This window comes from Populus alba, chromosome 1 (assembly GCF_005239225.2).
Source record: "Populus alba chromosome 1, ASM523922v2, whole genome shotgun sequence".
Lineage (NCBI taxonomy): Eukaryota > Viridiplantae > Streptophyta > Magnoliopsida > Malpighiales > Salicaceae > Populus > Populus alba.
In genome coordinates, this window is record NC_133284.1 from 34,109,517 (window position 1) to 34,130,923 (window position 21,407).

Sequence of the window (21,407 nt, forward strand, 5' to 3'; positions counted from 1 at the left end):
TTGTTGGTGGATTGCTCGAGTTGCTCCCGTGGCGAGAAAGGGTCATCGCATGCCGGTCGGGGGACGGACTGGGAACGGCCCCTTCGGAGGCCTTTCCTAGGCGTCAAATAGTCGACGCAGAACTGGTACGAACAAGGAGAATACAACTGTTTAATTAAAACAAAGCATTACGATGGTCCTTTTGGATGCTCACGCAATGTGATTTCTCTCCAGTATTCTGAATGTCAAAAAATCATATCAACCTAATAGCTGAAGCTATTAAATAAGGTTCAAAGATATGATTTATATTATTCTCTAACAAAAAAATAAAAACAAAAAAAACACTAAAAAAGACAACATAGATGAATAACTTGCATTACCAGATTTCCAATTTGATCAAACTTTATGCGAACAATATCTGTTAAGTTCCTCAGGCCCACAAGTATGCAGAACAATCACGGCATAACATGATTTGAGACAACACAACGTTGAGCTAAACCAAAATCTATTACGCGACGTAAGTTATCGTTGAAGTTGCAATGTTGACATCATAAAACGACAATTGCATCCAAAGAACACGATCACTTTCTGAATCCCCAGGCCAAAATTTTAAGGCTAGAGCTTATTTCTTTTCCGCCCTCGCCATCACTCATTTAGCGTCGAAGAACTGGAAATTTGTGCAAATCAAAGAAACAATCCGTCTGGCGGCCCCATAATGTAATAGTCAGTGCAATTGTGCTCTATGTAAATTAACACCAGAATAATGATACTTCACTGCTGGCTCAAGACCGTCACTTATAGAAAGCCTCCACCGCCGGTGACCAAAATAAGCCCCCGGTTGAATGCGAAGGGTCATCAACCCATGTTTCAAAATTTCCACGGCTAGATAAAACAGCAAAAAGGAAAAAGAAAACGAGGAAAAAAAAAAAGGAAAAGAAAAGGATTTCCCTTCTACGCCAAAACGGGTTTTAGGAAGTCAGCGGAAAGGTTATTGCATTTTTTTAAGGATATATAAACGTGATATAAATCATATTTTTTTTATATTTTAAATTTTTTTATATTTTTAAATTATTTTAATATACTAATGTTAAAAATAATTTTTTAAAAATAAAAAATTTATTTTAATATATTTCTATATAAAATATACTTTAAACTATTATTGTTATTATAATCTCAAACACTCTGTGTTGTTTGAAAAATTTTAAAAAGAAGGAGGACAAAGCACACATCTGGTCCTACAAATTGAATGCGATTTTCAACCAGGTCCCAGACAAAATAAACTGTCTATCGGTTCTCTCTTTCAAATATTTCTCGATATCAACCGTTTCATAACCCCAAAAATTAAAATTAATAATTTTATTTTATTGACATTATCCATTAAGTGAAAAAAGTCTTAAGGTAAGGTCTAATCAGGTAATTCTCAAAAGAAAGGGGTCTCGATTGAGAATTGGTGTTCATGGAATAATACCAAACGATAATTATGAGACTTACCATACCAACCAATCAAATCATCTGGTCGCGGCATGAGAACTTTTCAACAACTAGGCACGCAAACCAAACATCAAGTTTTTGTATTTCCTCGCTGTGGTAGAGCCGGTCCTCGCATGTAGACAATTTAAACAAAGACACAAGGCCCCACTTAAGAAAAAAGACTCTTAAAAAATAAGTAAGGTGTAATTATCATACATATTTTGTAAAAAAAAAAAATTATTCTTATTTAGTACAAGACTTCAAAGGTTCTTTCTGCGTAATTTTAAAAATTGATCCGACAAGTTAATTTGAGATTCAAAATTAAAATCAAATCAAGTTAAAATAAAAATAAAAATAAAAATTTGATGAGACTCGATTGATTCGATGAGATCTAACTAAAAATCTAATTATAACCCGCTAATATTTATTATTTTTATTTATTAAAATAATATTATTTTGATTTTTAAAAAAATTTAATTTGGATAACCTTATTAAAATCTGGAATTCGAGTCTCAAATCGGACCAGCTATTGAAACGGGTCTAAAAATTATAGTCCGAGGTTCCATGTGTCAAACACACATAAAAAAAAAATTTAAACAAATATTTCTAAGATATTTTTAAAAAAATCTCATTTATAATTTTGTTGAAAATCCTTATTCATATGAATCCGGTTTTCCGAAGCAATGCCAAAAAAGCATACATACCAGTGACATCATTGTCTGTATTAAGCAATGATAACATTGATTTTCACCCATCATCAAATTAGTTAGGTGACTTGTGTTTATTTTATATATGCAAATTTTTTAAATTTATTTTTATAATTTAAAAAATTTAAGTCTAAGGAAATTTTTTATATGTATACAAATAATCAAATAAATCAAAAATTATATATACAAATAAATGAATAAAAAATACTTAACAATACTTAAAAATAAAACTTGAAAAATTAAAATAAATGTATAAGTCAAGATATTTAATATTAAAAAATATGATATTTACCGGGTTGTGTTTGCTAAATTTATTTATTAAAATAATTTTTTTATCCACACAAATAATAATAAAAATAATGACACAAATTAAATTGATCGAATAAAATAAAAGGAGAAAATAACACAGTGCAAGGCTGCACATATTATAAATATTATTTGAAAATTTATATTTTTTATTTTAAAAATTAAAATTCATCCATACAAAAGATATAAAAAAAATATAGATACATCAGAAAAACTCTTCAAATTTAAATGTATAACTAAAATAATAATCATCATTTAAAAATCATTAATTTTTTTAAAAAATAAAAAATAAAGCAAAGGCTAGGTGCTGATGGGCTTAATAAGTTAGGCCATCATGGCTGGCCCATTTTGTGAGGGCCCGCGCGACTAGGCCTTTTTTTTCTTTGCAATTGGGCGTGGACGACATGTCGTTCAACCCAATTAAAAAAAATTCCCTGCTAAGGTCGACAACGCGTCATCTGATTTTCCCAGATTCCAACCACTATGATGGTTGGAAAATCAGGCTCAAGTTTTCTTTTACCTAAAAACCTATTTGTTTTCACCCCAGAACACCTATTGTAGGAACCACAATAAACCTATTTAAAATCTCAAAAAAACCCAAAACACCACTTTAAAAACTGAAATAAACTCACGCTCGGATCTATTTTTTTCACGTACTTTAAAGGTAAAAAAAAGCATCTAATATGAACTCTTTTCATCGAATGGAATCATATGACACAAATATCATGTGTTTTCTTGGCCTACATTAGTGTCAACGATACTTTTTCCTCTCCACAACCGGAACCCAATGATCTCTCTTTCTTCTGTCTCAACCAGGAACTGCAAGATATAAAAAAAAACAATTTTTTATATATTAAAATTGAATTGGAAAAATATTGAGCTACTAAAATTGTATAATTTGTGTGATTTTTAAAGTTTGTGGACCAAAGTGCATATTTTTATAAAACTTATGACACGCCACCCATGTGAGGAAAAAAAAGTTTTGTTGGCCTACATCAGTGTCAACGATACTTTTATTTGTCTTTTCTCTCAACTAGGGACTATAAGATTAAAAAAATGAACTTTTTATACCAATTTTGAATTGGAAAAATATTGATATACTAAAATTATATAATTTATGTGATTTTTAAATTTAAAGACCAAAATGCATATTTTATAAAACTTATAACATGCCACCCATACAAGGCAAAAGTGGTTTCGCTTATTTCTATTTGACATGCAAACATTGGGTCCAAGCATTCGTTCTCAAGGAGCTCCTAAAGTGTAGTGGACTAGTTAGGTTGCTGAGTCTCTTTGAAAAGATCGTGTCAATTGGGTCAACCAAGCTTCTCAAACAATAGAGCCAACCAGGCTTTTTGGACACTCCTCAACCTTCCTTGATTTAGTACATCAAAGGTATGTATGACACTCAAACTTAAGAAAGGAGAGTAGTCTCAATACTTATTTGGAAGTGCGGTCCAAACATTGTCAATTTTTTTTACTTTAAATTATTTTTCTATATATATATATATTTTTTGATTATTTTAATATGTTTTTGAACAACAAAATATTTTAAAAAATATTTGCTATTAAGACCCTGTTTGTTTGCTGGAAAATATTTTTTTTTTTGGAAAGTGAATTTCGAGGAAAGTGAACTTCGAGAAAGTATTTTTCGATATTTGATAGTGTAATGAAAAATAAGTTGAAAAATATTTTTCAGTGTTTAGTTATGTCATAAAAAATAAGCTGAAAAATAACTTATTAATATTTTATTTTTCTCAAATTTATTAAAATAATGAGGAACAAATCTTACAAATTAAAAAGTTGAATGAGAATAAAATTGAAAAAATATAATTTCATAAATTATCTCAAATAAAATAAATAATAATCAAAATAATAGAGATCAAATCTAAAAAATAAAAAATAGAAAGATGAAGAAATTAAAATAATAATAATTAACATTTTATAAATTATTTCAAATAAAATAAATAACAATCAAAAGAATGAGGACCAAATTTGATAGATAAAAAACTTTAATTAAAAAATGATAAGAAAAAATCAAATAGCAATTATAAAAATGAGGTCTAAAGTTAATATAAAAATTAAATTCTAAGGGATGACATTGAAAAATAAATATTCAAAACAAAATATATATAGCAATCAAAAGTTTGAGGACCAAATTTGATATAATCAGTAAATAATATGATATTTTTAAATTTTTTATAATTTCTGGAAAGTATTTTCCATCCAAAATAAAAAGAAAATATTTTTTAAAAAAACAAAGCTAAATTTTTTTTTAATTGAAAAGTATTTTTTGTTGATTGAAAAATGTTTTTTATTAGTTAACTTTTTTAATAATAAATAAATATAAAAAAATTTAAAAAATAATTTTTCAAAATCACTTTCCGAATACAGAGACAGCGTAAATTTTTAAACACCCCTTTATTCGAGGGTTCGGATAGGATTGGTGGGCCATTAATATTTGTGCCGGTGATTTTGATGGCGATCCCTGCGAGTATTAATTGGAACTGCCCTACATGGGAAGAAACGACACCAAAAGGACCACAAAGACAGAGTAGTAACAGAGGGCAGGGGCTAAATCTTAATTGGGATATAGAAGGGACACCTGTCCGTGAAAAGAAGAAGAAGAAGCATGCTGTTCACGCATATAGAGGGTGCGAAAAGAGAAATTACCTCAACGCTCTGTTTATTCGCTGAAAGGTATTTTTTTTAAAAAAATAAATTTTTAAAAAATAAATTTTTAAAAAATATTTTTTGATATTTAATAGTGTAATAAAAAATAAATTATAAAATACTTTCTAGTATTTGGTTATGTTATGAAAAATAAGTTAGAAAATAACTTATTAATATTTTATTTTTTTTAAATTTATTAAAATAATAAGGAATAAATCTTATATATTAAAAAGTTAAATGAGAATGAAATTAAAAAAAAAAAATAATTTTATGAATTATCTAAAATAAAATAAATAATAATCAAAATAATAAAGATAAAATTTAAAAAAAATTAAAAAATTAAAAAATTAAAATTTCTATGACATGATAAATCTTATGTTTTCACAGCTTTTATGACCTTGATTTGTTAGATTCATGGAACCCCGTGTGTTTTAATGCATGGATCTTATGTTTTCACCACCTTCTTCTTGTCATTATCATGGAGGACAGGACAGCCCCCTAATTTAGGAAATATAATATAAATATTTATTAAAAACAAATTATAATAACCGGGCCCAGTCGAAGAATAGTTTTAATCACTGGGCCCAGCCCGAGCCCATCACCCAGTCAGATTCTCAATCATAGCTTTTTAACACCAGATCCTTGGTTGTAGTAGCAATTGGGTGACCATGACTAAGCTGAAGCACTCATCGCTGGATTTGTTGCCCGGGCAAAATTTCCTTTGACGTAAAATAATATTAGGGTGAAACAAAATCCAATTTACTAGATATTGATTCTGTGAGTAATTTCAATAATATAGAAAAAAAATATAACAATAATAAATAAACTAGTAAAAAACCAAAAAAAAAATAAAAAAATATCTAAACCTATTTGAATTATCAAACAAACCAATATTATAGAGCAGAATCATAAAAAACAATTAAAAATAACCATATTAAACTAGGTGAATTAAAACCCCCCCGCTATCACTGGTATAAAATTGAAATAATTTTATAAAATAAAAAAATAGAAAATTTTGAAGGATGAAATTAAAATAAATTAATTTTAAAAAAGAAAAAAAAAGTAAATCCATATTAATAAAAAGAAAAATAAGAAACATGTTAAAGAAAAGAAAAAGAAAATGATGAATCTATCCCTATATAATATGTTAAAAATAATGATGTCAAGACAAATCTGCTCCTAATATCTAGTTCAATTATTAGTTTTCAAGGAGAAATTCATAATTATACCATACAATAAATAATGTTTTGTAACTTGAGGAGAATTAATGGTTTTTTTTTAATAATTTAATTTAGTCCATCAGGGCAAAGCTACATTCTGCTACATTTGACAAATTGCCCTCTCAAATTTATATTTTTCTAATGCACATCATATCTTTTTAATTTAATTCATTGATTGGCTCCACAAATTAAAATAAACAAGAAAAAACACGTAGAGAACAAAAATCAAACTAGCAAAAGTTACTAGCAAAGGGCAGTTTAGAATTTTCCATGGATCCTGAGTTGGATCCTTTCCAACTTAAATGAATCCAGCCTAGCTCAGGAAACGCCTGGAGATTTTAATTGTAGCCCAGCCCAACTCCCAGTCCAAGCTTTCACCATAATGTCAAGTTCGTAATTTCATCAAAACCCAAGCCTGCTCTCCTCCACCCTAACTGAAAAACCCTAGCATCCCCACTATATACTCTTCATTTACTCTCAGCTACTTAGATCACCAGGGTTTCACGTTTGCATCCTACTTCGAACGAACCCTAACAATGGCGACCGCTGCACCAACAGAGTCGGTTCAATGTTTCGGGCGGAAGAAAACCGCAGTCGCAGTCACCCACTGCAAGCGCGGCCGCGGCCTAATCAAGATCAACGGCAGCCCAATTGAACTCGTTGAACCGGAGATCCTCCGATTCAAGGCTTACGAGCCAATCCTCCTCCTTGGACGACATCGATTTGCTGGTGTCGACATGAGGATCAGAGTGAAGGGTGGAGGTCATACCTCGCAGATTTACGCGATAAGGCAGAGCATAGCGAAGGCTCTTGTGGCTTTCTATCAAAAGTATGTTGATGAGCAAAGCAAGAAGGAGATTAAAGATATACTGGTTAGGTACGATAGGACTTTGCTTGTAGCGGATCCTAGAAGGTGCGAGACTAAGAAGTTTGGTGGACGTGGTGCCCGTGCTAGGTTCCAGAAGAGTTACCGTTGAGAGCTTGGAGATGATGATATCCATTTTGGTATTTTGAATTCTGGAATTTTAATTTCTGTATTTTTTTGTTGTTGATGTGGGTTTCAGTCCATTTGGTAGACCTTATGGCCTTTAAAGCGTTTAATTACTCTGTCCAGGATGCTTTTAATGATTATGGCTAGTTGAAATACGAGTTTTATTTTCCATCCTCCTTGTGGATTTTGGTTCGCTGATTGATTTGAGCTTTTGCTTGATTTTTGTTATGGTGTTAATGGCATTGTTTTTTAGTAAGTGACACGTATGCTAACGAATCTGGCCTATGTTACTGCTTTCATTGAATGGCGATGATAATACTTTGTATTTTGATTAGGATGCTGGTTGCTCTCCCTATTTCTCCAAGAGGTTTGAGTTTGAGCTAAGATTATTGTTTGCTGATGCATTCTTGCTCAGAATATCAGTGAGCTCCTTTCCAGTTAATGAAAATGAGCTGTTTTCAGTAGCTTTTAAGGCAACCCAAGTAAATATAAAGGCTAGTTTAATGAAAACTATTATGTTTCATAGTATAAATATTTGGAAAGTTGGGTTTTGATGGGTTCTTTGTGAGCTTATGATTTATCAATCAAAAGTTGCATGTCTAGTTTGTGAATCCAATTTGCATCTATGGCTTGATCTGGTTGAATTTGTAATGTTATGAATTGTTTCTTTAAATGCTTTATGGGCTTGGTGTTTTTTAGAGCTTGGCATGTATTTTTTTCGCGTGAGCTTCTGTTGTTTTTTCATATGTTTGTAGTTTTCTAAAGGTTTTTGCGGGAATGCTAGGTTTGGAGCCTGAAAGATGGCGAGAAAGAAATGGCCTAGGACAGGTAGATTGGGTTCGATTTGTATTCTATCAGGGAATCTCCAGCCATTTTTATGTGTGCTTTAGTTTAGTAGGATTTATTTGTTTCAGTAAAAACTAGTTGAACTGGTCCATTGTCTTCCCAATTGCTCAATAAGGTCTGTCTTTGCTAATGGGGTTGCGAACACAGTCCATCTACGTCAGGGTCTTCAATTGAGTTAATTTCCGGTTCCATAGCTATAGAAAATCAGAGGATTTCTATTCAATTCTCCTTGTAAGTTAATTTTTATTTTCTTGACCGTCAATTCTAGCTTCTGCCTACACTGGACAATAGGGACTATAAGGGGGTATTTGTAAGTGTGATAGCAGTTTTTTTTTTAAAGTGTGTTTTACCTGCAAATACATTAAAATAATATTTTTTGAAATGTAGCATTGCGTGTTATCATGGAGCCGATGCTAGTGGGGTAGTTCAAGATTTTTCTGAAGTTTCCTGATGATACATTCCCTGAAACCTTGCCTGTGGCAAACTTTATTAAGATTTTGAAATGCCTGATTGCATGGCAAGAGTGATTTGGGGATTATTACTTACCGATGGTATTTTATGCTGGTATTATTCAAGTTTGTTTTTGAAAAATAGAAGTTAATATAGGCTACACGCCTTGCCTTTCAGGATGAGGAAGCTATTTACTGGGGGAAAATAAAATTAAAGAGAACCTCATTCCTACCTTTGAATTTATCTGTATGCGAGGTTAGAGTCAAACTGATGACCGCAGGGTTGGTGGCCAAAACTGGACAGGTGCACTTTGCTATTTGTAAATTCACACTCGCCGGTTTGACACGAAATATAAAAAATTATGCATCTGCCAAGCTGGTGGGTCTATTCAAACTGACGAAGATGTTTTGTAACCCAGCTTCGAATGATTTGCATGCCTCCAGCATTATCCACAAGCTCTAAAATCTCCGCCGCCGGTATAATCTTTATACAGAGTCCGCCGGAGGGGGTATAAACAAAACAGTGTCATTGCCCAACTCTACCCCGTCATTAGTCTCTCGACGCACAAGCCTGATGTCCACCATCCACTCTTCTTTAAGCAACCTGCAGATTTGTTCAAGAATACCTTCATGAGGGGAACCTCTTGCCAACAACCACAGGCAACACGATGCTTGACTAGAACAGAATCAACTTCAAGCATTACCACCCTTCTCTTTTCCACGCTAGCTCAAGGCCAACCTTGCAAGAGCCCTTTCTCGATGCACATTTTTTACTCGCGGTTAACAGTTTTTTTTTTTTGTTTTAATTAATATGAGTCAACTCAAAACCTTTAGTTTTTATTTATGGGGGGAGAGTGCGGTCTGCATATACAGAAAATCAGAACGAAAAAGAAATAAACTCGTCCGTAAGGCTATTAATTTTGAATGTTAAAGCAAACTCCTTAAACCATGAACATTCTTAGCACAGGGAGATAAGTGCTTGGTTAAAGAACAATATGGATTAAGTGCGTAAAAAATCCACTTAAGACAGGAATTCAAGAATGGAGTTTCTCGGCCATTCACCATTCTTTCAGGTACAAAATAGAAGCAAGGTCGGTAAAATCTCTTTTATTACACATCACTTGTTTTTGCAAGTGACCAAATCAATGGTCAACATTTGATATATATATAATAATGGCAGGGAATGCATCACTTGATCCGACGGCAGAGAGTGATACCATCACCAACAGGAAGCATGCAAATTTCAATCCTGGGGTCAGCTGCAAGTGCCTTATTGAGCTCCAGAACAAAGTCCCTATAGTACCTCACATACTTCCTCATCGGCGCGTCGGCTGGTGCCACCACAGATCCATTCCACAGGGTGTTGTCATACCCAATCAACCCTCCGACTTTGACAAGCTCAATCAACCTCTTGTGGTAGTTAATATAATTGTCCTTGTCAGCATCCACAAAGATGAAGTCATAAGATCCATGGTACTTTCCCTGTAGTTCGCCACACAGAGATTAGTAAAGCTTAGTAATAGCACATCAATTTTCTTAAATGAACATCATCTCGTTTCTCATACGAGTAAACAAAAAAGCATGTTTTTGGTCCCCATCAATTTTCTTAAATGAACATCAGCTTAGTACTTTCCCTTCTTTCTTTTTTCATTTGTCGAAGATAGAATATTTCTTACATCTTCAATCATTTGATCGAGAACTGGCAGAGCAGGGCCTTCCTTGAACTCAATCTTGTTTGCCACACCAGCTTTCTCAATCACCGGGAGACCCAGTTCATAGTTCTCTCTGTTGATGTCCATAGCCAAGATCTGCAAGTTACAAGATCCCAATTATTTTCTTACCGTCATCTAATTTCTTTTGACTGATTTGGGACCGAGAAATCTCAAGTTTTTGGTTTTTACCTTTCCATCCTCAGGGATAGCAAGAGCAGTGGCCAAGAGAGAATAGCCAGTGTAAACACCAATCTCCATGGTGTTCTTGGCATTGATAAGCTTTAAAAGCATGTTCAAGAATTGCCCTTCATCAGCAGATGTGGTCATGATGTTCCTGTTTCCCATCAGATTTATTAACACCACACCATAAACATCAATATATAGAAAACAAAACCCTTTTTTTATTTTATGAAAATAAAATCTCTCATGTTGATGTATTTAAAATGCATGTGAGAATCAACAAACATACCAAGGATGCTTGGCAGTCAACTCCCTAAGCTCCTTCATGCATTCAGGCTCTCTTGGGTACACACTGGTCTCAAGAATATACTAAAAACCAATCCAAATACATACAAAAAAATGTTAAAAAAAAAAATCAAGGAAAAGAAAAAACTCGCACCAAGATCAGGGATTTCTCGGTTAAATTACCTGGTATAGAGCATCACTTTGCAAAAGGCTCTTGTGGCCAACTTCTTGATGCCTTCCGGCCTGAGTCTGCTGTTCCTCTCCGTTGGCGGCCATTATATATCTTATAACAAAACTATACTCTCTTTCCTTGCGTTGGAAGGTTTTTCTGGGGGCTAACAATGGTAAGGATGCCTGACCTGATTGAAAATGGCAAGGGCAGGTGTTATTTATTGGAGATGAGAGTCCGGTTTGAGCCGGAGTAGTGGGGTGGTTGGACCGGCTGCCAACCGGGTGGGGGTTGGTGAGTTCTTAGGACAGCGGGGGTATTTTGGGACCCACTTATCGGTGTTTGAGTTGTTGTCCAGTGGTCATTTTAGGTTTCGGAGTCCTCGGACACTAATTCAATTTCTATATATTTTTCTGCCTCTTTAATTAATGTCCCCTTATTTTAGATATTTGCGAAAGAAATTAAGTTCACGGTGTTAGGTTTGGTTTCTTGAAATAAAAGGCTCGACATTTTATGCCACGTGTAATTGATTTAAATTGTAGAGAGTAGAAAATTGTGGTGGGCTCCCCACTTTGTTGTTGGGGATGGCTACGTGTGCCGAAGGTGGGTAAGGGGTTGGTGACTTGGCCTCTAGAATTTGACTCCACGGGAGTTGGTGGCTTGTAGCCACCTCATTGACAATAGATGACTCCTGTGAAGAATCTCTCCATCTTGCTGCTGACAAAATTTATTTCTTTGTTTTTTTTTTTAATAAAAAAAATTCAATTTCATTTTCCTTCTTTGAATTTAAAAATAGTTGTTTTTTAAAATATTTTTTATTAAAAAATATACCAAAATAATATATATTTTTTATTTTTAAAAATTATTTTTTTCATCAATGTATCAAAATAATTTAAAAACATAAAAAAATAATTAATTTGAAGCAAAAAAATAAAATAATTTAATTTTTTTAAAAAATAATTTTGAAGTGTAAAAACAGATAGAATGACACATGGATTTTATAGTAAAACTAGGCAATAATTAATTAATATTTTTTTAAAATGTAATAAATGTTATTTTTTAAATATTATTTATTTATAAATATATCAAAATAATATTTTTTTTCTTCATTTAATTTCCTACTTCAACCTTCTCTTATCTTGTCTGGTTTTCTAGCCATGTTTCGTGTGGGCACGGCAAAACATTTCAGTGAAAGAAGAGAGAACCATCAACCCTAACCTAACATTAAACTTGCTGGTATTGGCTAAGAAATTACTTATGCCATGAGTTCATGACATTTTTCCTTATCATACAGTCTTCAGCCATGGAATCTTTCTCCATCAAATTTCAGTAGACATTCCATTAAAATAATTGATTAGTACACTTAGCTTCGAGGTTTCTTAGAGCCTCCTTAATTTTTTTATTTTTTAAATCCTATTAAAATACAAAATATATTGTTCATTAAGTTGAATCGAGAAACGCGGTTGAAACTGTGTTTTTTTAAAAATTAAATTTTACTTATTTAAAATTTATTTTTTAAAATTTTTTTGATGTATTAATATTAAAAATATTTTTTTAAAAAAATATTTTAATATATTTTTAAACAAAAATATATTTCAAATCATAAGTGTTACCATAGACCTAAAGCCTAATTATTATTACCGGGAGCTCGTTGTTATAAACCGCATGAGATTAGGTTTGTAATAATTCAATAACCAAACAATCATTAGAAAAATCGAGGTCGTGAAAGAAGTGTCACCCATCAAAACCTTGAAAAAATAAAAAAGAAATAAAAACTAGGTCAAAGTTTGGTGAGGAGAGGCTTGCTTCCTTTTGAGTTCAAGCCTTTGGGCTACCAACCACCAATTAAAGTCCAGATAATAATAAAAATGATTTCCTTTTGTTTTTGGTCCATTATGGATATCGAAGGTTTTTTTTTCTTTTTCTTTTTTCTTTCTTCTTTAGAGAAGAAATAAAAATAGCAAAAACTGAGAAGGGAAATGAGTTAGATGGGCTTTATGCAGTGGCCCATAAGATACGATAATTGCCATTGATGATGAGACCATCAAAGTCTAAGAAAATCAGCAACCTCCCCTCTCTGGGAGTGAACTAACCAGGTCAATCAGGTTCTAGATTAACCCATCAGGCCAAGCTGGGTTTAATAATTATGAGTGCGAGTGATCCATACATGCATTTGTTAACTTCATTACTTATATCCAATGCGAATTGCGATGGTTTAAACCTTAAAAATCTATGTTCAAGTTAAATAAATGCACAAGGCATTAGTTTATCACAAGATATGACAGGTTGCTCTTTGATTCAAAGCCTGCTGGAGGCAGGTTTGGTTGCAAGAACTCTATGATCTGCAATTTCCAATATAGGTGACATGATGGTATTCTTGCAGGTAAGTGGAGAGATGCCGGAGCAACATGCCTTGCCGAGAGTTTAAGGATCAAAAAGAAAAAGGAAATTAAGCGAGTAACTTCATTTATAAAACAATGAACTGGTGCATATTGGGAATGGTTTTAAGCAGAGGCTCAGAGTCAAACTTGATCTGAACTGTGAAAAATGCAGCTTCCTCTGAGGATATCCAACACCAGATCAATTACATTGACCACCAGAGGACCCTGGAACCGTTTTCAGCTAGGTTGTCCAACCTTGGCCTAAACTGCATTCAGTTCCCAAATCTCCATCCATCCAGAATCACCAGCTCAACGTGTAACTTAAACATGCTAATAAATTGGTGTACTAGCACATGTTTGCCCTAGAAGACCTGAACATATGCGTCTAATGCAAAAGAAAATCATTAGATTCTTCTGGCATATACAAAATCCTGTAACTTTTGATTGATTTCTAGAAAAGTTATGATTATGGAAGACGGAGCATCATTCTATCCACAAATAGTGCTGCAGTTTATCATTTATCTGATAAACCAACCTAATGATAGTTGGCTACGTGCCAGCGGCAAATGCAGACAGCAAAGACCTTCTTTTTGAGTGAAGAATTATCAGAATTTGACCATTTTAGCAACACTTTATCACTTTGTTTTGGTTTTCTAGGGGCACTTGGAGCAAAATGATGGGTTAACAAACATTAATTGGAATCAAGAAATTTTAAAGTGGAAGATATCAGGGGGAAGTTATATTTTCAGCCGTGAGAGAAAAGCTCACTTTGCTTGTATCATCAACGATATTTATTTGATGCTTGGAGGCTTTGAGATTTGCAGAAACTTCAGTGAAGCCTAAGGAACAACGCTGCAGTTGAGCTATCTTCAAAGAGCATGGAAGCAAAACTGTGAGGAACAGCCTGAAGCAAGAAGAGGGAGGGTGGATTTCTCAAGGATTGTAGGGTCAATCACAGAGATCCCAAGGGCTATGGTTACTGCAGAACTGCTTCAATAAATGGTAATAAACTGAAAACTGAAAGAAAATGCCCACAACCAGTCTGTCCTAAACAAAAGTGGCCTGCAAGGATTGAGATTAGTAGCTATTAATGTCCCTATCCATCTCATAGGACTTTCAACATAACATAAATCCCTACAAACCATCAAGAATTCAGTCATCTGATAGTTAAAACTTAGATATGTAGTTAATACAAGACGCATGGAGAAGTTGAGCAAGAAAACCCAGAATATGATGATCACCTTTGAGTGCTGAATGTTCAGCGATAAATCCACATAAAGGAATCATGGGTGAAGCTAGTTAAATGAAGCTTATCTGGTGTTTTTCTTTTAAAACATCATAAACAATTCTCTTCCAACATTGTATATAAATATTCAAAGGTAACTCTTCCCTTGTCACAAGAAACCTATATAAAAAAAAGTTGAAAAGCTCTTTGCAAACTTAAAGAATGAGTTTTTTAACAAGGATGTTTCAGAAGACAACATCTCCATTCTCAGGAAGAAAAAGAAAAACATATGATAGTTTTAGATAAATGCAAAAGATGCTGAATTCTTCACATCTTAAAAAATCAATTGATCAACGAAAGAAAACAAATCCGAGCCAGAAGGTTAAATTTGTCAGTGATGCATCTATCCCAATGAACTTATTAACACTTTGATACAGAAGCCTGAACTACCTGCTTAAAAAAAAGTTGAATTGAATTGTGCACCTCCCTTCCAAAATCTGTGCAAGCAAACCGCTGTTTGTAAAATTGAGACTCCAAAAGTATACAGATCCTCAGGTCTTATGAAAATTCTGTAACTCTTGTAGCCAATGCTCTTCTCGTATCAGAAGCCTTCTTTTCGGTCAAATTCTCTTCTGTCATAGCATCCTTATAAAACTGAGAACCTTGATCATATAAAGAATAATCTTCTACATCAATCAATGCAGAATCATCCTCCCTCATTAGCAAAACATTATGAAGAATCGAACATGCCCCGATAAAAGCAACAGCAGTCTTAAACTCCTCTTCAACTGGTTTATTCAAAACACCCCAATTCTTCAAACTAGCTATGGTTCTAAGTGCAAAAACATGCATCAAATTATTCGCAGCATTGAATTTTTCCTCGCATGATCCTGGCACAACATCAACAAATGGAACCATTAACCATGGAAGCAGAGGATATCCTCCATCTCCAATTAGGTACTGATCGATAGCCACCCCATTGACAATAACCGGAGTCGCATTCAATAGCCTCCGCCCTTCAATATCATGACATAAAGTCGTCGACTTTAGTATCCTGGAGTCATTCTTGTCGCCACGAAAACCTGCAACAATACTCAAAATTCTTGAAGATGAATCAACAACAATTTGAACAGCAATGCTGTCGTCTTGAACCTCGTCGTCTGATGCTAATTTGCAATCATTTCTTTTAACAATATTGAATCTTGTACAGTCTATCACACCACAACAATTTGGCAATCCGGTAAGACCCTCGATATCTTTCGACACCAATTCAAGCTCGGTAGAAGTCGGGAACGCGATCCAAAAGCGAAAATTGGTGCATAAAACACGACACAATTGCTTTGCACAGAACCGAGTCACTGACTCAGTAACCCCAAATCTCCCAGCGATTTCAGTGTAACTTGACCCAGTAGCCAACCTAAACAAACCGATGCCAAGCCTGAGCTCGGATGAGAGATTTATTGGTGTTCCAATAGGGTCACGACACTCTAGTAACGGTTCAAGCAAGCCAGAGAGCCATTCAAAAGTTGAAGATCTCATCCTGAAGGTGGTTTTGAAAGAGTCAGGATTAGGAGCAACTCGGCTCAACTCACCGAGTCGAGATCCGCGTTCGAGGTCTCTGTCTTCATGGGTCGGCTCAGAACCGGCTTCTCGTAATTGGGCTCTCTTCCGTTTCTTGGAGATCGGGAAGAGGGAGAGTGAGGTGGCGAGTTCTTGGGAGGAAAGATAATGGCGAATGATAGGGAAAAGGATTCCATGGGAATTGGAACTGTAGGAATCGGAAGGGAAAAGGAGGAGGACAAGGACGAGGAGTTCAGAGACAAGAGAAGAAAGCAAAGCAGCCAATTTTTTGGATTCCATGTTTCCCAAGATTGACTGTCGGGGGAATTGGATTTTCTCGGGAACCGAAATGTGTCAGAGTATGTCTTCTGGGTAGAATCTTGGAAACTGGCGAAATAGAGAGTTACAACTGTCCATAGTAAACTCGCTATGAACTTACTTTACGAAACGTGATTGAGAATTGCCTTTATTGGAAAATTTATGTCTTTTGTGAATGTCTGTAACTGTACGTACCAACCCCTAAAGATTTTTTTTTTTTTTTTTAGTTATTTAACCCAGTTCATTGTTTATCCACTTAAAATTAACTCGGCTAAAGATTTGGATTTTAGGTTACTCATGTTAATCCAGGTCAATTTTAATCAAATTAAAAAAATTAAAAATATATATAAAGTTTTAATATTTTATTAAAAAAAAAATTAAAAAACAATCTATATAAAAAAAATACCATGTTATCTTTTTAAATTAAAGTATTTAAACTAAAAAGGTTTTTTTATTTCACGTTGAAAAAACATAACTTTTTTCTTGTAAACATATAGTATGTATACTAAAGAACTTCAAATCACACATTGAAAAAATAATTTTTTTTATTGTGAATATTAATATATATATATATATATATATATATATTAAATGGCTTCAAATCCTACACTAAAAAAAAAATTATTCTAGTATTTCTATAGTGAACTTTGAAAATGGTTAATAATCAACTAAAAAAATATTAAAAAGAGGAGTCTTTACTTAAGAGAAAAAACATATTTGAAAAAAAAAAGTCTCTATCGGGTTTTGCCAGGTTGCCTGGGTCACGGGTGGACCTGGTGGATCAATCGGGTTTTTGCTGAGTTTTTTTTTAGTCCGGTCTTTTACCTTACTCAGATCGGTCCAGCCACCTGATTGACCGGATCCCGAGTTGACCCATTGTTAGCCGGTCCGAATTTAATAACTATATTTAAAATTGGTCAGAGCATATGAACAACTTGGATAATAGTTCAAAATCTTCACTTGATAAAAAATAAAAAATAATAAGTAAACTATATTTATTAATTATACTTTTATAAAATGAAAATTGCCTCCACTTATTAAAAAGTCTTAAACAAAATGAAAATCACTTAAGGCTCTACTTGTCACACACACACACACACACACACACATGTATGTATATATATAAATGTTTCTCAAATATTTTAAAAGGCCATATTCATATTTGTTTCCCAAGACCCCTATTCATCTTAAGTCGGCTTTGCACCTAGTTAGGGGATCGGGTTTCTGATTACACGGTTCAACCTAGATCAACTTGAAAAAATTAAAAAAAAAATGTTTAAGGTTTTAACATTACACATGGAAAAATTAAGAAACAATTCACGTGTGTGTGTGTGTGTGTATATATCGCATCAAAAAGTTAAAAAAAAGCATCTTATATGGATGTAGATTATACATATATAGCTAGTTATCACACATCAAAAAGTTAAAAAATAATTCATGTAAATATAAACTATATATAAATTTATCACATCAAAAAAGTAAGAAATATTACATTTAGATGTGGACTATAAAAATTACATGTGAGGCTAAGTATTCAAAGCATAATTATATATTTTTTGGGTTTATATATATAAAAAGAAAAGTAGTGTCTCACTCAGCAGGTTGCTCTAGTTTGATCAAGCTAATTATAAACTCGAGTTTTGTCTATTTAAAACCTAACCAAGACCCTGAGTCAACTCGTCAAGCTCGGACTAATTTCATAACAAGTTTTTTTTTTTTTTTTCAATAAAGTGGAAAGGATATGCACATTATATTTTTTTAAAAGGCATATACATATACATTCATGTTTTATATACATATACATGCACTTCTAATTTAAGATATGCATTTTATATACAACATGAGATTTAAGATATTTATTAATAAATTCAAATTAAAAGATATATAAAACCTAGTTTTCATTGGGCCTATCTAAGAGAAGAACCTAATTTCTCTTGAGCTCAGATACATTTTGGACCATACTCTCTCTATACTCATTAGGTATATAAAAGTCTTCAAATGACTCACTATATTTTTATCAATATTAATGCTATGAAAGATTATGTAAAAGTTCTTTGAGAGCCCATTATATTTTCCATCTACATTAATGCATATGTTAATGATATTTTTTCTTGTTAATATATATGTTAGAGATATTTTGTTTCTTTAATATTATCATAACAATATTACACTTTAACATCTTTTCTTTATAAAAAGGACTTATGAAGCTATAAATATATCATAATTCTTTAAATAAAAGGTTTGAAATCTCTATTCCTTTTAAGTTGTAAAATAAAATTTATTTCCTCCAATTAGTACATAAGATTTTTAAGATTTGAGTTGAAAATCTCATTAAATTAACCATTGATATTCACATTAATCTAGATATGCGTAATCGATGTGAAACTTTAATAGAAACATAAGATCTATGGATGAAAAATTGACTTGCAAGCACCCTTATCATTTGTTTTTCTTTTTTGTTTTTTAAGAATTGCATATCGATTTTGTGAACCTACTTAGAAGTAGTAGAGGATACTAATAAAGCCCAATAGGCCCATACTATCAGATGATTGGAGGACCAATCTATTACCATATCCATCAACTTCGCCCTCATATTTGTGCTATTGAACCATAGCCCAATAGGCCCATACTCTCACATGAAGGCTATTGAAAAAAAAAAAAAAGAGAGATGAGAATTGGGTCAAGTGTGGTTTTGGTATGTAACTATCTGTAGCATAATTATACCTTGTTTGGTAACGCGGCTAAACAGTATTTGTAAAAAAAATAAAAATTTTTTATTTAAAATTATATTTTTAGATTTTTTTTAAAGTGTTGAATTATTGATATCAAAAATAAATTTAAAAAAATAAAAAAATTACTTCAATATATTTTCAAGCAAAAACATTTTAAAAAATAACTTTTATAACGATAATATTTTTTCATCTACTTTTTTGAGAAAAGAAACAAGAATTTGATAAACCCAAATGCTAAATAAATAGCGTGAAGAAACGAATCCTTTGTGTCACATGGAATAGTGGTAAAAACAAATAAGAGAACCAACTTTTGCTCCTTCCTTTATCTCACCTCCACGTTTCTGTTCCATCTACACTACCAAAGAGTAATGGCATTAGTTGAGGTTAGTCCTACTTGTCCATCATCACCATTTTTATACAAACTATGAAACTCTTAAGCACCCAACTCCCATAAAGGTCTCCTGCGGAAGAAAGCATTTGATACGAATCCGAGGTTGATTTTATCCTATTTATTTATACCCATGTTATTGCCCAATCCCATATTTAGGGATGTTCATGGTCCAGTTTAGTCTGGTTTTAACCTAAAAATTCAACCAAACTGGAAAATAGTATTTCTTATTAATATCACCCAGACCGAACCAAGAACCGGTTCAAATCGAATCGATTTTGTTTGGTTTGGTTCCTTTTTTTAGCATGAAAAACTAGAAAAAACCGGAGACCAATGAAGATTTGTGGAAGCCTTTTTGAGTGTTGGAATGAGATTCCTTGATTATAGAAATAATAAAGTTAGATGTGGGCAAGAGATAGATTTGGCCATTAAAGAGAATTATTCTTTCCTTGAATAGCCATGGACCTAAAGCTTCTCCCTCGATTTTCTTCACAAAGTCCTGCAAGTGTGGGGTAGTCAATATGTGGTGTCAAAGACTCAAAACTTAAAAGTAAGATTTAATGTTAATATATGAGAGAAAATGAGAGAGAAGAGGACATATGAGAGTGAGCGGGAGGAAGGGAGGGAGGGGTGGGGCGACGAGTTTCTTTTTTTGATCAGCCTGTAAAAGGCATTTACAACTTGGATTTAGTATTTGGACTTAATTGTCTGGCATAGACCATTGTTCATCGCTTCCTAAATCTCTTTGTTTTATTCTTATCATATGGACTTTCCGCATGAAAGGGAAGGGGAAAGGGGTGGGGTGGCTGGGAAGGAGAAAGGGGGGCTAGAAAGGGGGAAAGAGATAAAATGATTTAGAGTTAGGGATGTTTTTAAAGTTATTTAGATTTAATTAAAGGTCCGGTTCAATCGGTTTAAGTTTTTTTAAATCGGAACTGAATTAGACCGGGTGGCTTTTTTTTTTAATCGGTTTATTCAATTTTTTCTATCGGTTTGGTTTTTTGGATTAGTTTTTTCTTGGTTTTTTCAATTTAATTGGTTGGTCGGTTTTTTTAAACACCTCTATCGATATTATCTATGCTTCTTCACAAGAATATCTTTTGATGGTTGTTGGTTCAAGTGGTTTGATATTTATTCTCTTTAAATAAGATGTCGAGCTCAAGCCTTGTAAATAAAATTTATGGAAGAGTTTTATTTTTTAATAGATTAGTTTAGCTCGACGGAATTTGTCAGACTCAAGTGAGCTTCTAGTTACGGGGAGTCCTAATAAAACCAGATACTGCAGAATCACATTCCGGGCCAGGTAGGTCCATAAAAAACTTTGCCATAATCCGAGACTGGGCCTCAACATAAACTCGCCAAGTTGCAGTCTCATGTTAACATCATCACCACAGTAGATGAAAAGAGCATCATACATAATAATCTAAGGTCAGATAGCAGAATCTCTCATTCATTTTACCAAACAATGCTGACAAAATAAAAACTCCAAAATCATCCCCCTTTTCAGAGTGACGTGTCTTCTTGTCTTTGGCCATTTCCAAATTTCTCTATCATTCATTTTCAAAATCCAATTTCCTTGCCCACATAAAATAAAAAATAAACAAGGTGGAAAGAGGGGTCGGTCCCATGGTAATGCATTAAGAGCCCGTGTGTATTTTTTTTTAATATTTGTTTTTGAAAATAAATAAAAATAATATATTTTTTTAAAATTTAATTTTAATACTAGGATATAAATACAAAAATATTTAAAAAACATAAAAAATTAATTTAAAATAAAAATATTAATTTTTTTTAAAAATATTTTTAAAACATAGAA

The 21,407-nt window shown here is 32.9% G+C and overlaps 3 protein-coding genes across 3 annotated transcripts; 1 reads left to right on the forward strand and 2 right to left on the reverse strand.

Annotated features, from left to right (window-relative positions):
• Positions 1–6,812: 6,812 nt before the first annotated feature.
• On the forward strand, positions 6,813–7,517 carry LOC118055415 (small ribosomal subunit protein uS9). The gene has a single exon (XM_035067317.2). The coding sequence runs from the start codon at positions 6,892–6,894 to the stop codon at positions 7,330–7,332; it is 441 nt and encodes a 146-aa protein (XP_034923208.1). The 5' UTR covers positions 6,813–6,891; the 3' UTR covers positions 7,333–7,517.
• Positions 7,518–9,620: 2,103 nt separating this feature from the next.
• Positions 9,621–11,181, reverse strand: LOC118055414 (caffeoyl-CoA O-methyltransferase 2). The gene is made up of 5 exons (XM_035067316.2): positions 11,002–11,181; positions 10,823–10,902; positions 10,543–10,687; positions 10,318–10,449; positions 9,621–10,123 (listed from the first exon to the last, which is right to left on the reverse strand). The coding sequence occupies exons 1-5, from the start codon at positions 11,092–11,094 to the stop codon at positions 9,830–9,832; spliced, it is 744 nt and encodes a 247-aa protein (XP_034923207.1). The 5' UTR covers positions 11,095–11,181; the 3' UTR covers positions 9,621–9,829.
• Positions 11,182–13,425: 2,244 nt separating this feature from the next.
• LOC118055413 (protein ANTAGONIST OF LIKE HETEROCHROMATIN PROTEIN 1) lies at positions 13,426–16,592 on the reverse strand. The gene is made up of 2 exons (XM_035067315.2): positions 15,044–16,592; positions 13,426–14,430 (listed from the first exon to the last, which is right to left on the reverse strand). Exon 1 carries the CDS (start codon positions 16,451–16,453, stop codon positions 15,152–15,154), a length of 1,302 nt encoding a protein of 433 aa, XP_034923206.1. The 5' UTR covers positions 16,454–16,592; the 3' UTR covers positions 13,426–14,430; positions 15,044–15,151.
• Positions 16,593–21,407: the final 4,815 nt, after the last annotated feature.

Bases quoted from the DNA above. Each gene is read 5' to 3' on its own strand.
- LOC118055413 (XM_035067315.2), bottom strand. From the start codon at position 16,453: ATGGAATCCAAAAAATTGGCTGCTTTGCTTTCTTCTCTTGTCTCTGAA.
- LOC118055414 (XM_035067316.2), bottom strand. From the start codon at position 11,094: ATGGCCGCCAACGGAGAGGAACAGCAGACTCAGGCCGGAAGGCATCAA. The intron at 10,903-11,001 runs GTAATTTAACCG...ATTGGTTTTTAG, and splicing joins AAAGTGATGCTCTATACCAG to TATATTCTTGAGACCAGTGT. The intron at 10,688-10,822 runs GTATGTTTGTTG...GATGGGAAACAG, and splicing joins TTGACTGCCAAGCATCCTTG to GAACATCATGACCACATCTG.
- LOC118055415 (XM_035067317.2), top strand. From the start codon at position 6,892: ATGGCGACCGCTGCACCAACAGAGTCGGTTCAATGTTTCGGGCGGAAG.